The 21,132-nt window shown below is 31.5% G+C and overlaps 1 protein-coding gene across 1 annotated transcript in view; it reads right to left on the bottom strand.

Annotated features, from left to right (window-relative positions):
- Nucleotides 1-21,132, bottom strand: part of LOC145324200 (uncharacterized) — a 47,219-nt gene that overhangs the window by 13,969 nt on the left and 12,118 nt on the right. Inside the window, exons 8-16 of the mRNA XM_080166821.1 lie at nt 16,583-16,667; nt 16,040-16,111; nt 15,369-15,474; nt 8,868-8,956; nt 8,526-8,606; nt 6,740-6,881; nt 5,459-5,521; nt 1,299-1,406; nt 189-309 (exon numbers count right to left, since the gene is read on the bottom strand). Coding sequence (XP_080022947.1) covers nt 189-309; nt 1,299-1,406; nt 5,459-5,521; nt 6,740-6,881; nt 8,526-8,606; nt 8,868-8,956; nt 15,369-15,474; nt 16,040-16,111; nt 16,583-16,667 — 867 coding nt within the window. The remainder of the gene's footprint in view (nt 1-188; nt 310-1,298; nt 1,407-5,458; nt 5,522-6,739; nt 6,882-8,525; nt 8,607-8,867; nt 8,957-15,368; nt 15,475-16,039; nt 16,112-16,582; nt 16,668-21,132) is intronic.

Genomic DNA, 21,132 nt, shown 5'->3' on the forward strand with positions numbered 1-21,132 from the left:
ATTCATACGCTATTAGATGATTTAAAAGACCCACTACAAAATCCGGACAAGGTCCCCACCCTATGGGCATAGTTAAGTATAGATTTTACTTTAATATTTGAACCCCTACTGCCTGTATTGCCAGTGTCAAAATATTACAGACAAGCGCATACAATATAATTGTAGAGTAGCTATTCTAAAGCTGTCACCTTTTTCCTGTTGCACAGATGGATAATAAATATTCTTGTGAGAATACCAAGGATAAGAATGATCAGAATAAGCGTGGACACAAGAGCAAATATTATCCATATTGTCTCTTTACCAACAGATCTAAATATTACAAAATTATCTATAACACAAAGTAGCTTGATATCTGTCCGTCTGTCCTTCCATCCGTCCGTCCATCTGGAGCTTAAGATCTCTTAATTTTTTTGGGCAAAGCCCCCAGAGGCTAGGGGCGAAACCGATTGTATGGTATAAAGTAGAAGGATGATTGTCAGTCTATTCTTCTGTTCAGAAAAACTTAAGGTAGTCTAAGAAAAGACCAAAATAGTTTTTCTAATTAATTGTTTTCTTTTCAGGGTAGCTTTCTTTGTTTATCAGCAAATCCTACACCCACACCCCTTACAAAATGACATTATATCAAGGGGGGAAGCTAATAATATTAGCTAAAATTTTACATGTCCACATGTCCGTCTGTCTTTAGTATTAAATGTTGACGGTATCATTGCATCAATAACAAAATTAAAAATGGCTAACAGTGTGAATTTTTATTTTAGTTGCAGTGCTTTCTCTAGGGGCTCTTGAGTAAAAGGAGGGGTGAAGAGTCGATTCTCCACCATCAATTTTAGTTTTAAAAAGTTGATATATTTTTTCTCTTGGGAGGATTAATGTGCCCTTCCCCAAAAATAGGTATAAAATATCCTTGGGCCTATAAGAAGATTCACTGCAAAGGAGAACCATATCGGTCTTGCGGTTAGCGTGATCTTAAGCTACAAACTGACAAATATTCTGATACTTTTAAAAAGGAAAATGTCGGCGAAAATATCTAAAAAATTGAAATATTACCATTCACTGATTCTCTTTTCAATAATATTAGTTTGAGGTATATGTACTATGTAGTATATTTTTCTCCTGGGAAGGTGGTTTTACCCTCCCCCAAAAAAGGTATAAACCTTCTCTAGACCTATAAGAAGATTCACTGTAAAGAACAGCCTTATCGATCCAGCGGTTAGCGAGATCATAAGCAACAGACAAGCATCCTGTTAGTTTTATATACGGATAATGTCGACGTAAATATCAAAAAATTAAAATATTACCGTTCACTGATTCTCTTTTCAATAGTATTAGTTTGAGGTATATGTAGTAGTAGTTGTGCAGGTAGACTCTCCCCGTGCTTATTCACACCAACAACAGATGCTTTTACCCTACAAAATAAAAAAAAAACAAGAATGACAACATTCATAAATGAAAGTCATTCTCTAACGTAGTATTTCTTATTTGGGGATTAGTCATAAAAAAATGGAAAATTAGCAGGGATAAGGGATAGGACAATAAATTGGCCAATAAACTTATCCCCGAGGATGATAAGCAAAATTACTCCTCCTGTAGATTACAATTAGTGATTGACATTTAAAACCATACACTAAAAACATAAGCCATATAAGGCATATTTCCTCTCCCAAAACTAAAAAATACTAAATCTATACTATCAATCCCGCCGTTTACGAGATCTTAGCGGACATACATACATACAGACACAACTGAATCCTTTACTTTTATTTTTTCCTGGGGCGATTTCTCTTGGGAGGGTGGTGGTACCCTCTTAAAAATACGTTATAATCCTTTTTTAGGACCCATAAAAAGCTATTCTGTAAAGAAGAACAATATCGGTTCAGCGGTTAGCGAGATCTTTTGGTACAGAGAGAAAGACATAGATCCTGTTACTTCGACTAAGGATAATTTTTAAATTAGTTATAAAAAGTATGTGATTTTAAATAGACACAATATAATTAGCATAGAATAAAGCTATTTATTTATATTATATAGTTCTAATTTTTACCGCTAGGTATAGTAAAAAAAAGAAAATATAAATATCTTTTAATAAAAAAAAATATTTGACACATGTTTTTTTTCAAATCAATACTTTGCATTATATTTAAAGCATTTGCACTATTAATTTAACATTATTTGATTTTAATAGTAAAGAAGAAACTTAATACTTAATTGAGGACTTAAATATAATAATTATTCTTGTAATCTTCATCTTCATGTGATTGTATACTGGCAAGATCTCCTCTAACTTTCATTTTTATATGGATAAGTTTTATCCACTTACGGTAGAAGCGTAGCTTAGCTACCAAAAATGTCTTATCAGTCATGCCCTCTTACGTGGAAATTGAAAGAGATTCTCGCATACTATGTAAAAATGTTTCTCCTAGCTGGCTAATATAATGTTTAATATCCTTATTACCTTACCATATCCCCTCCCCTGACCCTGTAAACAAATATCTGAGAACTATATTAGCAAGCTAAATTGCGGATACAACTTTTGGTGTCACAATATCCACATATTCAAAATACAGGTAACCCTCCCCCCCCCCCCTAGATAATCTTGATATTGCTAATGGAAACATCGGCGTTTTCCTGTTACAAAATTTTTTATCAATTTGAAAATTTGAGTACCCCCCCCCCCCCCCCCCCGACAGTCTGGATAGTCTGCGGGAGGAGGAAAAGATTTTCCACAACTTGATGTCGGGGTACTCTAATTTTCTAAATTTCAAAAACTATTTTAGGTTAGGTTAGGTTAGGTTATAGGCTAGGGAGCCGAGCGCTGCGGCCACGGATGTTCGTTGTCTGGGGTACTTTAATTTTCTAAATTTCAAAAAACTATTTTAGGTTAGGTTAGGTTAGGTTATAGGCTAGGGAGCCGAGCGCTGCGGCCACGGATGTTCGTTGTCTGGGGTACTTTAATTTTCTAAATTTCAAAAACTATTTTAGGTTAGGTTAGGTTAGGTTATAGGCTAGGGAGCCGAGCGCTGCGGCCACGGATGTTCGTTGTCTGGGGTACTTTAATTTTCTAAATTTCAAAAAACTATTTTAGGTTAGGTTAGGTTAGGTTATAGGCTAGGGAGCCGAGCGCTGCGGCCACAGATGTTCGTTGTCGGCTATTTCTTTTAAATATTGCTACGCAACCCACAAATAAAATTGTTCTTGCTAAAAAAACGCGGACGAGAGGGAGAACATAAAGGGGACTGGGAAAAGGGGGTTGTTGGTCAGATGGGAGAGGAAAGGGGTAAACAATACAGTAAAAAAACGCGGACACGTAGCGGACGAGAGGGAGAACATAAAGGGGGCGGGGATAAGGGGGTTGTTGGTCAGATGGGAGAGGAAAGGGGTAAACAATACAGTAAAAAAACGCGGACACGTAGCGGACGAGAGGGAGAACATAAAGGGGGCGGGGATAAGGGGGTTGTATATAAATAGACTGAAAGCTTGAAGCTGTTTGCTAGTCGACTGCCTTGTAGCGAGGGACTGCGATCCTAGACTGGTTGGCATGGTTGACTATGGAGGCAAGGCAAGGCTCGTTTCTCGCCTTATATACCCTCCCTCCCTTCCTCCTGTCCAACCTAATAATAGTTTACTTAAATTATTATTTTGTTGTCGGGGGGGGGGGGGGGGGTACTCAAATTTTCGAAATCGCTAAAAATAATACTAAGAGGAATCTACCGAAACATCAAATGTTATGGTAAATTCAAACTGCGTAATAATATATCGTTTTCATCCAGGGATATAAAGGGATAAGCTAATGGCTGATAAATTTATGTTCATCCACAATGATGATACACTAAATAACCCCTTCCGTAGATTACAATTAGTGGTTGAAATGTTTGGAAACTCAACTTAATGAACCAAACAATCAAAATTGAATAAAAGTCCCCAAAGTAATTAAGCCAACGAATAAGAATAGGTATTACCCTCTTTGGTTTTTTTTTCTTCAATTTTTCAATTTAAGTCATTGTTCTGTCGGGGGGAAGAGGGGGGAGTGGTGGGTGTTACCAAAATTTTCAAAATTGAAAAAAAATCTAAGAGGATATAGCCGAAACTTTATTATTAAACTTTGGGGATTAACATTTGTAATAAACAGCCCATTGTACCCTCCCTCCCTTGTTTTCAGCAAACATTGTGAATATATTTGAAAATATCCCTACGGCATAATTTGAACTTGCATACAAAGTTACTGAGATTGAAACAACTCTATAATTTATTTTTATCATTTATGCATTATAAATTTCGGGCGGCTAACCTTTCGGCTACGCCCCTTGAGGCCTCTGTTGGAGGGAGTTTTTAATTTAGATTCATAAAGAAAAAGTAAAAAAATTTGAGGGAGTGTTCAATGTTCACCTCTCAATTTAAAATTTTTATAAATTGAATTTTAACATACAGACAAACAAACAGAGAGACATCCTGTTATTTTATTATAAGGATACATCCATTATTTTCTGCAAAAGGCAAAATAGTTTTATTTAAAATTTAAGAATTGGGTGGGGGGTGTCAGGGCTTGATAGCCAATTAGGAAGAAAGTACCAATACATCAATTTATTATAGAGAACCTCCATCGCTGTTGGATATACGTTTTCTTGTTATTTAGTATGTGTATTACACGATGGTGGCTATATTTATTGAAAATTTATATAAGCTGTAAAATGACAAAGAAATGAGCTTCAATGTTATGATTAAAATTTTAAACAGAAAAACAAGGATGAATTTATCCAAAAAAGCGTATATTCCAGAGAGAATTAATAATGCAAATTTAGCGAATTAGAAATGTTCACTTTTGTCCGTTTGTTTTTTATTAGATAATTATTTTACTCCCCCCCCCCTTTAGATTTTCACAATCATATACATAAATTTTGGGATCTACTGCAGTTCACGGTAAAATATTGCTGGTAACGAATATTGCCAAAAATCTATGAATTTTAAAGGCTGCTAGCTGCCAAACGGCTGAACGTACAGATCATATCCGCACACCATTTAAGGCGGTATAAGAAGGCCTACAAATAATCTGGAATAGCCAAGATCCAATGATGCACAGGGAAAGCTTCACTGAAGAAAAAACTCGTAAAATAGGCCTTTTTTCTGCGCATTTCTCTGCACTGCGAGATAATTATGCATTATTGATTTATGGCTATTCCAGATTATTTGTAGGCCTTCTTATGCCGCTTAAAACAGTGAGTGGGCATGATCTGTATTTTCAGCCGTTTGGCAGCTAGCAGCCTTTAAAATTCATAGATTTTTGGCAATATTCGTTATCAACAATATTTTACCGTGAACTTCAGTAGATCCAAATTTTGAGTAGACTTATAGATCAATATTCTGTTTAATTTCTGACACTCTATAAGTGTCAATGTTAGTTTGTCCTACCGTGTAACATTAGAGCTTCGCTTTTATGGATGTTGTGAACCTTTTATATACATACCTAGCCCCAGCGGGTAGATCTCTAACCACAAAGACAGGCTCATTGTCATTCAGAAACTCTATTCTAAAAATTAAAAAAATTTTAACTTATTATTGAAAAATTAGCGTTAAAAATTTGATTCTATTTTTACAAACTAGCGGCTACGCCCCTAGAAGCCTCTAAGGGCACTTAAGGTTGGAGGGAAAAAGTCGACATCATCCCATTTTAAATTTGAGTTTTATAAGAGTAAAAAAATAATTAAAAACCTTCTTAAGACCTATAAGAAGCTTCACTGTAAAGGAGAACAATATCGGTTCAGCGGTTAGCGAGATCCTTTGCGACAGACAAAAAACGCTTACTACTTTATATAATAGGATATCATATACTAAAGTTAATTTTTATCATAAATATTGAAATTTAAAATTAATGAAATAATTCATTAATATTATATAGTTTTTTATAGTGACTATTTGGCTTAAGAACATTAAGTACAAGAATAGAGGGGACACGAGTTATGTGTAACGGAGTGGGGACCCTGTGCCGACTCTGAATAAGGTCTTTGAAATCACAAAAGAAGAGAAAGGAAATTGCTAGCAGACTTTAAGGGTCGCCACCTATTAGTCTGATAGTTAGATAAATTATATTCTGGATATGCAACATATAATAACTTTTTTCAAGCATTCTCTAAAATTTTGGGGTTTCTCTTCTATCACACCCTTTTATACCGTAGGAAAAGGGGTGTAAAATTAATAATAAAGTATTCTTTCCTAATTTTCATATTTTATACTTTTTTAGCTGGTATATTTGGAGGGAGAAAATACAATGCGTAATCATTTACTTAGCCTGTCGATATATAATTTTCAGGTATTCTGCATTTATCAATATCTAATTTAGTCTTCACTTTATCAATATAAATCTTATTTTGACTTCCTTTCATTATAAAAATACAAATATGTCAATATTGAAATAAGGAATTTTGGTATTATTACAGAAATAGAACAATTACTAAAATATTTGAGATGAAAAACAAAAAAAATTAAGTGGTCCTCCAAAGTGCCCATCGAGGTAAAACATAACCTATCCTAACCTAAACTAAACTAAAACAAACAAACAAAAATTTACAACCCCCCTCACTCATTTTCATTTTTTTCAAACTAAGGTGTTTGGGCTTCTTTGCTCGACTAGGAAATTTGAAAAAAAACCGCCAATTGAGCCAATAAATATTATTTTATATCCGTTGGAAATCCTGTATACTTCTAAGAACTAGTTTTAAATGATTAAATGAACTAATTAATAACTTACCTTGTAAATTTATTGTCAGCACTAAGACTTAGCCTTAGCAGATAGTGGTCTGCTTTGGCAGAATCATGGACAGGTGAGCACATGATAACAACTGACTGGTCTGTAATGTTTGTGCTGCAGTCCTGCACTGTATCTGGAGTTGCTAAAATAATGGATATATTATTACTTGGATATTACACCAGATTTTCATATTCTCTAATAAAGTGAACCATTCCTCCCTTTACCTCCTTTACCCCATTCCCTCCCCTCTTATTCGACGAATATACGAGTTCCATGTTATTAAGCCTAATTTACTACAATCTTCCCCCCTGTCATAATATCTACGTATTTCATTGCTTAAAAATCAAAAAAAAATATGATGGCTCAATTATTATTTATGGTTACAGGTAGCATAGGCCTCTTTTAGCTACATTTTGATAATATTAATGATATTATCTTCATTTAAATAAGAGAAATATTTACTTAATCTTTTATTGAAAAAGACTAACATACAGGGTGTTTCAATAGAAAGCCAGAAACTCCACCGTTACACAAAGAGACAAAGTGTTTAAACTAATTTCAAAAGAGGTGGGCTAAATGCATTCAAATACAGGGTGTTTCAATAGAAGCGTTTTTTTTCAAATCTTAATTATGCATAGAAAGTAAAAACATTATATAAAATGCTTTATATATTTGGAAAACCTATTCTGGGACATTTATGTTTCAAAAATTTAAAAATTATTTTTTTCAACAAACTATGCCTTAAAAACCGGTTTTTCCAAAGACCTTATTTTTGAAGATTTACAGATTTAAAGATTGTGGAAAAAATGTTCACATTTTTAAAATTCAAATTGCGCGGCTTGTATTAATAGTAAAAAAACGTTATGCATATTGTTGGAATTGTCATAAACTCTATTTTTTTGGAAATATAAGTGCCATTTTTGTGCTATTTGTAGTTTAGGAGCTACGTGATAAAATGTTCCAACTCACTTAAAACTTTTCAACCTTTCTCACAATTTTCAACGTAGCTCCTAAACTACAAATAGCACAAAAATGGCACTTATATTTCAAAAAAATAGAGTTTATGACAATTCTAACGATATGCATGGCGTTTTTCTACTATTAATACAAGCCGCGCAATTTGAATTTTAAAAATGTGAACATTTTTTCCACAACCTGAAATTCCTAAATCTTCAAAAATAAGGCCCTTGGAAAAACCGGTTTTTAAGGCATGATTTATTGAAAAAATCATTTTCAAATATTTGAAACATAAATGTCCCAAAATAGGTTTTCCAAATATATAAAGCATTTTATATAATTGTTATATTTTCTATGCATAATTAAGATTTGAAAAAAACGCTTCTATTGAAACACCCTGTATTTGAATGCATTTAGCCCACCTCTTTTGAAATTAGTTTAAACACTTTGTCTCTTTGTGTAACGGTGGAGTTTCTGGCTTTTGGTGAAGATTCCCTATACTAGTATTATAGTATCCAGTATATAATTTACTTCGTCCATAGGTCCGTTGGTCAAGCTTTAAAAGACAAACATTCTTGCGTGATTTTCTCCGATTTTTTTAGTATCTCTTACTTTTTAATAACTAATGAGCATTTGCTTACTAAATCTCGTTGTCCATCAATAATTTCTTTTTTCTACCATACCTGAAGGTACAAGCTGAATAAAACAAAGGTTTATTTTAAAAAATAAGAAGGGAAGGGGGTATGAGTGCTCAACAAGTTAATTTGTATGGAAGCACCAACGGTCTTATTATGTAAACTATTTGCTATTAGTTGTTTTTCTACCATACCTGAAGGTACAAGCTGAATAAGACATGGTCTTTCCTGTACACCAATTCTATTCTCAGCCCAACATATCAAGGTTCCAAAATCTAAAAAATAAATCATTACATTTCAATCAATAAATTTATGAGTATAGTTGTATGACCCAGACAAATATCTGGTTCCAGCAGTGGGACCTTTTTCGTCTGCTAGAAAATTGCTTCCAGCTCTTTTGTAGTAACTTGGCTGTGTTAATATTTCCGACGTTATTGGCTGGTATTCAAAGATTTAAAGATCTTAATCCCGTAATATACGTGTAATAATACAGTTTTAGGGGGGAGAGGACACCCTACTACACCCTATGGTCTCACCTGAATCTGAACTTGGAATGAACTGAATGTTTGGGGTGCTAGACGTTGTCACCAGGTTCTTAACAACTCCTCCAGATTCAAAACTCCATCTAAAATAAGTCAGTTATATATGCTGCAAAGTAGAACAACGTCTGTCTCTTCATCCGTCTGTCTAAAGCTTAATACCTCTCTAACCGATGGAACAATTAGTTTGTGCTTCTCAGGGAATGAATCTACTGTTTATGTAATGGTTAAAACTATTTTCGAAGGGTTGGTACCACTCTACTCCAAAAAAAATTGTAATGGTCTGAGCTTATTTCTGAGCTTTTAATAATAAGAAATAGATTTGATATAAGCAAAAAATAAAAATAAATAAAATTTGACTTTTATTAATAATAAATATATAAGAAAAGCTTACAACTTATATGTCTATAATTTCCTTGATTGCATTGGTTGTCTTGAGTTTTAATAGAGGAAATTAAGTATTCAAGATGCCTAGAACTATTAACAGACCATTTCAATACAAACTTTCATGATTTAACACGCAGCTTTCCTACTAATTAGGGTTTGTTCGTCACTAGGTCGAGGTAAAGGCGAGCTACACTCCCTATTCCGTAAAATATACTAAATGTCTTCCAATAATCGAACCCAGTAATAGTGTCGGACTGATTATGACGTAACAAAAAAAATCAGCCAATGAGAGGACATTATTGACCAATGGTAAAATTCATAGTGGCCTCTCATTGGCTAATTTTTTTTGTTACGTCATAATCAGTCCGACACTAATACTGGGTTCCAATAATCTGATGACGATATAATTCTTGATGCACACTAACATCCAAATACTTAAACAAACAAAAAAAAATTCCTTTTGTTTCACAATTTGCTGTTACAATTAAAATTTAAGTAAGTTAATGATTTGAAATGTATTTTTTTTACATCTATAATACAAAGTAGAACGATGTCTGTTTGTCTATTTGTTTGCCTGTTTGTCTGTCTGTTTGTTTGTAGCGAGGGATCTCGCTAACCGCTGAACCGATCGGGTTCTCCTTTACAGGGTAGCTTCTTATAGGTCCCATGAAGGTTTATAACTATTTTCTTGGGGGGGTAAGACAGTGACACCCCAAACCCCCCTAAAAAATGAAAAATCCCCCCCTAAAAAAAATAAAATTTCTTTTTAAAACTAAAATTGAAATAGTGGGGTCGACTACCTTTCCCCCCCCCCCCCAAAAAAAAAAAAAAAATTCTCCCCCCCCCAAATTTTTTTCTTAAATTTTTCTTTTAAATCTAAAATACGAAAAATTGGTTTGATTAAACCTCTTGGGGCAAAGGCCCTGGAGGTTAGGGGCGAAGCCGCTAGTATAATATAAAGACCTAAAGCTTGTCGTTTTTATGTAAATATAATGTTTATAAAATGTATTTTTTAATTGTAATTTTTAAAATCCTCTAAATATAAAAAAGTAAAAAAGCTATGCTCCACAATGAAAGATTTTTTCAACAAAAAATTATTGAATGAAATAATTTTTGAATTGCAAAAATGTTGTAAAAATGTATTTAGAAATGACACATGGTAAAAATTATGCATTGTATATGCACCACGGAGTAAGGGATGATTTATATTTAGTAAACAAGTTTTTTAACTCTTTTCATCATTAACCTAGTCTGACATAAAAGAATGTTATGAAATGTGTATCATTATAAAAAAGTTCCTAATATTTCATTTTTGGAATCCTAATGTTCGAATAATTAATTTTTTTTCAATTCAAGGAAACAATTCAGGGATTATGGAGAAAAAAAATAAAGTTTCGTCGTATTTTCATAGTAGCTTTTCTCCTAATTCTAGCTCCTGCGGAGGGTTCTAACCCTGCGGGGAAATCATGAACCTAATAACCTATCAAAAGCTACCTGAAAATACGATGAAACCCGTTACTTCGTTTTCTCTCCATAATCTCAATTTAGTTTCATGTTTAAACGGGCAATAAACCATTAAAGTTTAATTTCCTAAAGTTAATTTTAGACCCATTTACAAATCCTTTTATTCTGTGTTCCATGCCATGGAGGCCGGAGGGAGAGTACATTTATTATAATATTTTCTTATTCGTAAGCTTAACGACTTTGGGTACTTTTCTTGAATTTTGATTGGTTGGTTCATTAAGTTGAGAGTTTAAACGTTTCAACCAATAATTTTACGCTACATAAAGGGTAATTTTGTGCATCATCATAGGTATATAGGTTTTTCGGCCATTGTCTTATCCCTTTAGATCCCTGGTCCCATGCACAGATTGGTTTGCGGCTTTATACTTTAAAATGTTTATGCAATTTGAATAATTCTATTAACAGCAAAATCCTTAAGAAGTATAAGTATTTGCAGGTTTTTTTTTCAAATTCATTGATTCATTTATATATTAAGGATTTATTTGTTTTATGTGAACAGTTGATTATTTTACATAAGTATAATCTTTAGTAGAATAAGAAAATTTTTTTTTAGATATTCTAAAATTATACAATTTGATATAATACTTCAGGGACGTTCAAGCTTTTAATCTGAGAAGGGTTATATTAGGGGTTTGGAAGGTTTGAGGGGGTAAAATGAGGGAATTCAATGTTTGAGGGGGGTAAACACAATTTTACCCCCCTCATAGAACTTCTAAGTAGTACGTGCATAATACTAACTGAGTAGAAATGTAATTAAACCTTTGCTTTGAATTATTTCACAAATGAATATTTAAATATATGATATTTTGTACATAATTCCCAATTTTGGTAATTTTCTCTCCCAACTTTCCATTCTTAAATTATATTTATCTGTTTCTATTCATATCTTTCAAAATTTATATTAGGAACAAAGGAATAAGAAACTTTTATTGTGCTTGCCAATGAAAATAAGATGCTATGGTTGATTATCTATAGTATTTGTTGAACTTTCTTTATTTTTAATTTCTACCATATTAAATACGATATTATCAATAATGAAGACAACATCTATTACTTGCGAAAACAACTACATTCGATTCCAAGCTCTAGCAAAAAGAATGAATTGACAAAAAGAGTTTTGACAATGTCGTGCAGTTAGTTTTGCCAGGGGGTGTAAGCAAAGCGCACCGGAAAAAATTTGATACCCCCTTATGATTTTTGATATCACAAAATCGTGGGGTGTGTGAGCTTTAGGGTGGTCTATTAGAGACAAAATATTAGTGTTACTCTCCTTCTGCACGCCTCTGTAAAACACAGATCATTAGAAATCATAAGTTAATTTATTAATTCTTTTCTTTCTGAAATTATATTTGAAATACATACATATATATATTATATCTTGCATTGAAACTATGGAATTGCAAAGAGATGAAACATGTCACAAATTGTATATATTACAAAATTATATGAATTTTCATTTCAACTAAAATAGAAAACTCTTTTTGTTTCTTAGTCAATAATTTGATTAAATTTTAGAAAACTACAATTCATTGCAATTTGTATTCAATTTTCATTAAAAACTCGAATGAATTAACAAGAATAACTATATCTGTTGAAGGGAAACTTGAAAAATAATGGAAAAGAAACATATTAAATAACGTGTCCTAACTTTTGTGATTTTTTAAAACCCATTTATGACGAGCTCCCAAAGTTCAAAGTTTTAATTCACCGTGCTTCAACAAAATAGATTTTTTCAATAATTACTCAACAGAATTCTAAAAGTAAGGTTACTTTTTTTGTACATAATTTTCTTCTTTTTGGCAATTTTCTTCTTTATTTGTTGCGTTTTAGTACCTTAAAACCAACTTATTTAAAAAAACTTAAATTACTTCAAAAATAAGAGGACTACAAAAAAAACGATAGGATATCTAATTTATATGAATCATTTTACATCTACTATTCACTAAAAGCACCGACTAGCTAATTTTAAAAAAATCACAAAAGTTAGGACACGTTCTTTGATAATCTAATCTAAACATGTTAACATAACGATGTGGCAGCCTTAAACGATAGTTTTGTTAAAGAAAGATTTAGTTTTAGAAAAGCTCTATCTATATAACGTTAACAAACTATTGTAAAATAATTAGATACAATTAGAATAATTTTAATATTTTCTATAATAAATTGTATTTAAATACTTTGTTTTAGTCAAGGTCTCATTAATTTACATTAAAACCAATGTTCTAAAAGACCTTATCATATATGTACATTAAATTTTTACTCAGAAGCGAAAACCTTTTATACACAGGCAAGAAATAGCAATTTTGCTGCCTTAACAGGATTAGGTCGTCTTTTTTATCAAGCTAAAGTTGTCATTCATTTGTCTCATTGTGCTATAATCAGCTGATGAATCATCAGACTGAAAATGGATGAAAATGAAACAGCAAAGGTAAGAGAAATGATAGTTGTGTCCTACTTTTAGTAACCCTAGAGGCTGCGCCCCTATCAATGAAGATTTGGAAGGAGTTTACAAAATAGCCTGAAACCTTCCTTAAAATATGTAAATCTTTCTAATAATGAAGAACTCAATCGGTTTAGTAGTTGAAATATTAAGCTTAAGACAAAAAAACTTGTTACTTTATATATTAGGATTAATTGAAAATACATGTTTAAATTTTTAGAAAAAGATTATGCACTCTTTAGATTTAAATTCAGGACTAAGTTTTATTATTATTTTTTTTTAAATTGCCAGAAAATTAAATAAAAATTTTATTAAAATACCTATAACTATGTGTATTTTAAGTGAGATGTGAAATATAAACAATGAATTTGTCTACTGCAGAATTTAGTTCAAACCAAAAGTGTTCTGATATTTCAACAAATATTTCATAAATGTATATCATTTGAAATATTTTACAAATATAACTAGTAACATTTTTTTATCAGCGCAGAAACTCTTTGTCTAGGGTCTCTCTATTAAATAACTGATATTTCACAACCTTAGAAAAAGTTTAGGAATCTGGCTATTCCTTTCTTGTTAGTTAATAGTGACAAATATGAAATATACTAAACTTTCTTTGAATTAAATGAATTCTTGCGGAACACAGTAATAGTGTCTGACTAATTATGACGTAACAAAAAAAATTAGCCAATGAGAGGTCACTATAAATTTTACCATTGGTCAATAACGGCCTCTCATTGGCTAATTTTTTTTTGTTACGTCATAATCAGTCAGACACTATTACTGTGTTCATTCCTGCGCTACTCTTGGAAATAATTGTACTCTGACTTATATAAACTCCTTATTTTGAAAAAAATTTAGGATCTAAAATAAATAATTGTTTATAAAGGATATATTTGTTCCAATAAATGTTATAGTTGATTATTGACATGGTTCTCTATGGTTTGCCTCAAAGTGCGTTATCGAGATCAATTTTTCTTGTAATTGTTTTTTTTTTAGGTCAGGTTATATTGGGTAAAGGTGGCCAAGCTGGGTTAAGGTACTTCGCGTATAAACCAAGCTGGATTAGGGCTCCCCGCAGTGGTTAAGCTTTAGGAAAAAAATAACCACACCCCCCCCCACTTTATTTTAAAAGTTAAAGGGGGAAATAGTTTCGTTGCTCGTTAGTCACTTTGAGGTAAAGCACAAATTAATCATAAATTAAAACATCCCAGATTTATCATATGAGTTTTGTATATTTGAGCAATTTTTAATCCTTATTTTTTTAATTACATTGTTAGAACACTAAAACCCAACCTGGAAATTTAGTTTGGCAGTTTTGGTAATTCAGTGAGTGCTTTAATTTTACTTCATAAAAAAAAAGATTCAAGAATATTCCAGATGTTCATGTTAAATTTAATGCTTAAAATTACTATAAAAACTATTTTAAAACATTTGGAAAAATAATATTTATTGCTTTTGTTTTTCCTAATACACAAGGATCTGTTCACTTTTAAAAACCTTCAACCAGTAGTTTTAGGACAATTTATATAGAATAGGATATTTATTGTTCTTTATTTGTGTTGAGTCTCTGAAATATAAGAGAAATGCTCCTATGCCGTTTTATTACCGTTTTTAAGTGTGAATAACGATACCACGGCGGTGAAAATAATTTCAATCTATCTTATTTTCGATTCAAAGCTACTTTGATTTTTAGTTTGTCTTTGTATCTCTAATAGTTTCTGAGAGGGCAGAGGGGGGGGGGGGGGATCCCCCCTTGCAATAGAGTTAACAAATTACATACATATAGAAGGCTAGTATAGGACTAGAATACACTTTTTGGTACTTAATGATTTTAATCCGTCTGTTTAAGCTACTTTGCTTTCTTGGTATCTCTAACAGTTTCTGGAAGGGCAGAGGAGGGGGCTATTAGTTATAACTCACCCCCCTTGCAAAAGAGTTATTAAATTACCTGTAATTAGAAGGCTCAGGATTAGTCACTATAGGACAATAATACACTTTTCGGTACTTCGGCGATAAAAATCATTTTTTTAATTCAAAGCTACTTTGCTTTTAGATTACCTTGATATCTCTAACAGTTTCTGGAAGGGCAGAAGAGGGGGCAATAAGTTATAACTCACCCCCCTTGCAAAAAGTTATTAAATTACCTGTAATTAGAAGGCTCAGGATTAGCCACTATGGGACAAGAATACACCTTCCTGTCTCCCTTTCTCACAACCTTCGTGTCTTTCTTTAATTTACACTTTGGCACATCTAAAAACATAACAAGGATGACAGATTTCATAAAAGTAAAGCTCAATGAAACAGTCAAACGAATATTAATAACTACTAACATACTTCCATTTTTAATTTTAATTTAAAAAAATATTTTTTTTGTGTAGGGTATTTCTTATCTAGGGACGATTTCTCTTGAGAGGGAGTTGATACCCTCCTCAAAATATTTAGGAACCTTCCCAGTACTGAGAAGCTATATTGTAAAAGAGAACTATATCGGACTAGCAGTTACGGATATCCTTCGGTAAAACACACAGACAGCATTTCTTTTACTTTTGCTAGGCTGTCTAAACTGTATCTAGATATTATAGGAATATTCATGAAAAGTTTGAAATCTATAGGATGATTTCATCATTATTAAATGATAGATCAGAGTTGCTAACAGTCTTTCGGTCGAACGTCCTTAATCAAATATTAGTAAGCTTTGCTCTTGATAATTGTCAAAACTTCATTTAAAAAAATGCCAATTAAATTGTTCGACTTATTTTACTTCGTTACTTTTGAACCTAATAGTCCTTGTTCCCTCTAAGGCTAAAATACTTACATGTTACATTAATGGTTACAATATTGCTACGTCCAGAACCTTCTATATTTGTAGCACTGCACGAATATTCACCTAAATATGTAGTTAATAAGTTTTCATCTTGACATCCTATTGATAAGTTTCAACATAATTTGTGACTATTTCTTTTATAAATTTATTTAAAGTATCTACGATTATATTTTTTCTTATCTTATGTCTGAATTCTATATTTTAAAATTAAAAATGATTGTTAAAACCGATTTTTATCTTCAAGTCTTAGAGTTGTGTATTATAAATAAAACAAGGTTAAAAACTTTAAAATAGTTGATATTAAAGCAGCAGCTACGCAGCTACGCACTTAGAGGATAGAGGGAGAGGGGAGTCTAAAGTCGACCCTCAATTTTTGTTTAGTATTAAAAGGTTAAAAAAGTTTTAAAACTGAATATCACCTTATCTGGTTTATGGGGGTGTACCAAGGTGTCACGAACCTTGTCAAGGTAGGTATAGAAGGGAGTATCCACCCCCCTTTGAATAGGTGTTGGTTTTTAATAAATTGAGTTTTACCTGCGGCATCACTTGAAATATTTCTAATAACCAGATTATTGTCATGAAATGAGAAGGATTCGCCTCCAGTAGTAATAGCTTCACCCTACAAATAAAAATATGTTTAATTGGGCATGTCTTTTAAAAAGTGGCCATTACTGACATATTATTTATATATAAACAAGTTTCAAATAAACAAGCTAAACATGTTACAAATGACTAAGAGTTGCCACCCTTTTTTAGCTTGATTAAAATATGATTTTTAAGACTAAGAAAAACATCCCTAAAGTGTAAAAATCTTTATTAAAAAAAATTCAAGATTTTCTAAAAACAATTTATATAATATAGAAAATTTGCTGTATTTTCCAAGATAAGAATATAAAGAAATTTCTAAATATTGTTAGACAAAAACTGTAAGTAAAATAAGATTTCCACCTACTTTGTCAACATTTTATACTATAACAAGGATATAAAATATCATAGACAGTGCAATATAATCTAAATTTGCAAATTAAGAACAACAGTAGAGTATAATATGATAAAAAGAGCATTTAAATCATGATATCCTAACATATTTTCATTATAAAGCTCAAACATGAACACTTGTAGAGTGTCAGAACTTAATAAGCAGAATATCAATGTATAATGTAAAACAAAATTGTATGTAAATTTGTTGAAACATTGCTTAAATATCGGATACTTTTAAGGACGTCCTTACATTTTAAGGATTGGATTACGGAGATGCTTTGCTTACAATATTGAACCTTGTTGTCCTAGGCATCATTATTTTAAAATCATATGAATAGGATAATCATATTAGTAAAATAATAATAAATATATAGGATAGAGTTGATATTTAATGGAAAGTTTGAAATTGATGGAACAATTCCATCATACGGACAGTCCGACCATAATTATAGAAGTTAATTATGGCTGAACTGACAAACGGACTAAACAAACTATGAAATTGCTTCGCTATATGTAAAAAATAAGAAGCTTGGACCCTATTTTATTATTCCTTGTTTGTCTTTTCAATTCAACTTTCAATTTAATAGGTTTTGCATACAATATTTACTAAAACTTTTAAGAGATTTTCCGCCAATACAAAAAAGAGAAAAAAAATTCAGGGGAAACAAAAAAGAAACATTTTAATTTTACATTTATAGATTCATAAACACATAAAAAGATAGATAAATAGATAAATACAAGAAACAGATAAATAAATATACACGATTAATAAAGATACAAAAAAATCCATAAGTATATGGATAGATGGATTTATTGGAAGATAGATATGTAGACAGAATATAAGGAAAGACACTGGAAATTTCAAGCATAATCTAAATAGAATGATAAATAGAAAGATAAATAGATATATAGATAGATAGATAGATTTACAGAAAATAAGGATAAACACAGGAAATGGTATTAGCAGTACATTGTCAAGTCTAATTTTACTTGAATAGATAGATAGACGAATAGTGAAGAAATAGGTAGGTAGATAGAAAGATAGACATACATGAAATAAGGAAATGGTATTAGCAAAACAATGTCAGGTATAATTCTACTTGAATAGATAGATAGACAGATAATAAAATAGGTAGATAGAAAGATAGTGAAATAGGTAGATAGAAAGAAAGATAGACAGACATGAAATAAGGAAATAGAATCAGCAATACAATGTCAGGTATAATTTGACTTGAATAGATGGATAGACAGATAATAAAATAAGTAGATAGAAAGATAGTGAAATAGGTAGATAGAAAGAAAGATAGACAGAGATGAAATAAGGAAATGGTATTAGCAGGGATGAGGGATAGGAAACCTGACCATAAATTAGGTCTCGGCCTGGTTTTGAAAGGGATCATGCAACTTTTACCATTTGCCTAATTTAATGACCTTACTGGCGGACGGCTCATATTGGCTACCGCTCTAAACCAATAGTGTTCTGTGATTTGGGCTTGTTTTGTATCAACCAATCACCAATTGGCGGCGCCAATTGGTGATTGGTTCATACAAAACAAGCCCAAATCACAGATGGCGGAAATTTTAGAAGCAGACAATTCTTGAAAAAATAATGATTTCGTCTGCTACGAAAAAATAAATATAAATGGTGTTAGATCACATTAGTTTAATTATTAAATCTGCTTAGAGTTAAACATTAAAAAGGGCCATATAGAAAAAACAAAATTAACGGGATTATTTTTTTTGGAAAGAAGGTAGCTACGAATTTTCATTTGGTAGTTTATAAATTAGATGTTGTATTTTGAATTTTAAAAATTTAGTACGGAAGTGATACAACATCTTAACCCTAATTTTTGTACAATACAACACAGTACAGATATATCATTACAGCATAGTATCCAAAGAACTTGATAGAATGTTACCCAAGTGCATATTTATTTATTTATTTTGAATTCTAATTAGCAATGAAATTTTCAAATAAAATTTTTACTCATTAATAAAAATGCAAATAATACAAACTAAAATCTGTCTGAGGGAAACCCAACGATAGCTTTCTGACAGTTCAAATTACCAAAGTAAAAGATAAAAAATTTTGGGAGAGAAAAAACTTCATTTTAACAAAAGCCATTAATATATAGGTTTATAAAAAGTTATGTTTTTTACTTTAAACTAGCTACCTGAATTTGATTCTATACTTTATCTACACACACACACACAGCTTTTTCATTAGCATTTTATACGAACCACTGCGCTATCCCAAAACTGGTTTATTAGGCTAGAAATAGGCCTAGGCTTGAAATAGGCCTGAAATAATATTTTCCTACGTTTCCCATCCCTTATCCCTGGGTATTAGCGATACACTGTCAAGTCTAATTTTACTTGAATAGATAGAAAGACTTATAGTGAAATCGGTAGATAGAAAGAAAGATAAACAGACATGAAATAAGGATTTGTATTTTCAAAACAATGTCAGGTCTAATTTTACTTGAATGAATAGATATACATTAGCCTGTCCCGGATTTGAAAAATTTTGTTAAAATTTTTGCCCCCAGCCATAATATAGTTGATTTATGCAAAATATTGACCCATGCAAAATATTTTTTCTGTAATGCAAAAATTGCGATGGTACAAGCACTGCAAAGTTTTTAAAATTTGCAAAAAAGACCTGTTTTTAGAGCTCTTGTACCATCTCAATTTTAAAGACTTTTATAAAATTTCAATTCTAGTGTGTCTATATAAACCTGAAATTTACCAAAAAAAATGGGGGCAGTCTCAATTCTAACATATAATGGAAGAAGGTGTAGCAAGTAATTTTCCAAAGTAAAAATTGCCAGATTTCATACATAAATAATGGGGTTGGGCTGGAATCGATAGATACAGATATCCGGCTGATTCATAATTCTGGATATCAAGTATTTAGGGTTATATTGACACACTAGAATTGAAATTTCGTAAAAATCTTTAAAATTGAGATGGTACAAACTTTTTAAAATCTGCAAAAAGACCGTTTTTAAAGCTTTTGTTTCATCTCAATTTTAAAGATTTTTATGAAATTTCAATTCTAGTGTGTCAATATAAACCTAAATAATTGATATCCAGAATTATAGATCAGCCGGATATCTGTATCCATCCAATCCGGCCTAACCCTATTATTTGTGTATTAAATATGGCAATTTTTACTTTGAAAGATTACTTGCTAAACCTTTGTTCTTCATATGTTAGAATTAAGACTGCCCCCATTTTTTTGGGTAAATTTCAGGTTTATTTTGACACACTAGAATTGAAATTTTGTAAAAATCTTTAAAATTGAGATGGTACAAGAGCTTTAAAAACAGGTCTTTTTGCAAATTTAAAAAATTTTGCAGTGCTTGTACCATCGCAATTTTTGCATTACAGAAAAAATATTTTGCATGGGTCATTATTTTGCATAAATAAACCATATTATAGCTGGGGGCAAAAATTTTAACAAAATTTTTCTAAAACGGGACAGGGTAATATACATATAGGTAATAGGTAGATAGAAAGAAAATAATATAAAATATAAACAGACATGAAATAAGGAAATGGTATTAGTAAAACAATGTCAGGTATAATGTCAAGTAAGAAAATCTACCCTATAACTTAAAAAAACATTAGAGGCAAAATAGTTTTGCTTTGCAGTACAAAATTTAAACACTTAGGTAAAAGTAATCAAACGCATACCTTAAGTCAAAGACACAAAAAAATAACTTAGAAGGTAAAAATTGTATGCTTCAAATTTATGATTTTAAATTGAGACATACATGGAATTTTAAACGAACTTTAATAATGTATTTTATGTTTATTTTAGAGATTAGGCAAAGAATAGGACCATATAAGGATAGTGCCTGGTAAGGTTAGAGAATCCCGTAGAGGCTAGAAATAATCTTTTTTTAAAATAGACATAAGGAATGTAGTAGGGTTAGGTGGTCTAAAAAATAGATTTGAGTGAAAGAACCTAAAAATCTATTTAACTGCCTCAATAATTGTCCTATAGTTCTATGGAAAGGTTAATATTGGATCATGGCAGGTTTGAGGTTATTTGCCTGAGTATAGGCAACGTAAGATTAGGCTATGGAAAAAATCTA

Source organism: Acartia tonsa, chromosome 7 (genome assembly GCF_053477335.1).
Source record: "Acartia tonsa isolate MP-2025a chromosome 7, ASM5347733v1, whole genome shotgun sequence".
Lineage (NCBI taxonomy): Eukaryota > Metazoa > Arthropoda > Copepoda > Calanoida > Acartiidae > Acartia > Acartia tonsa.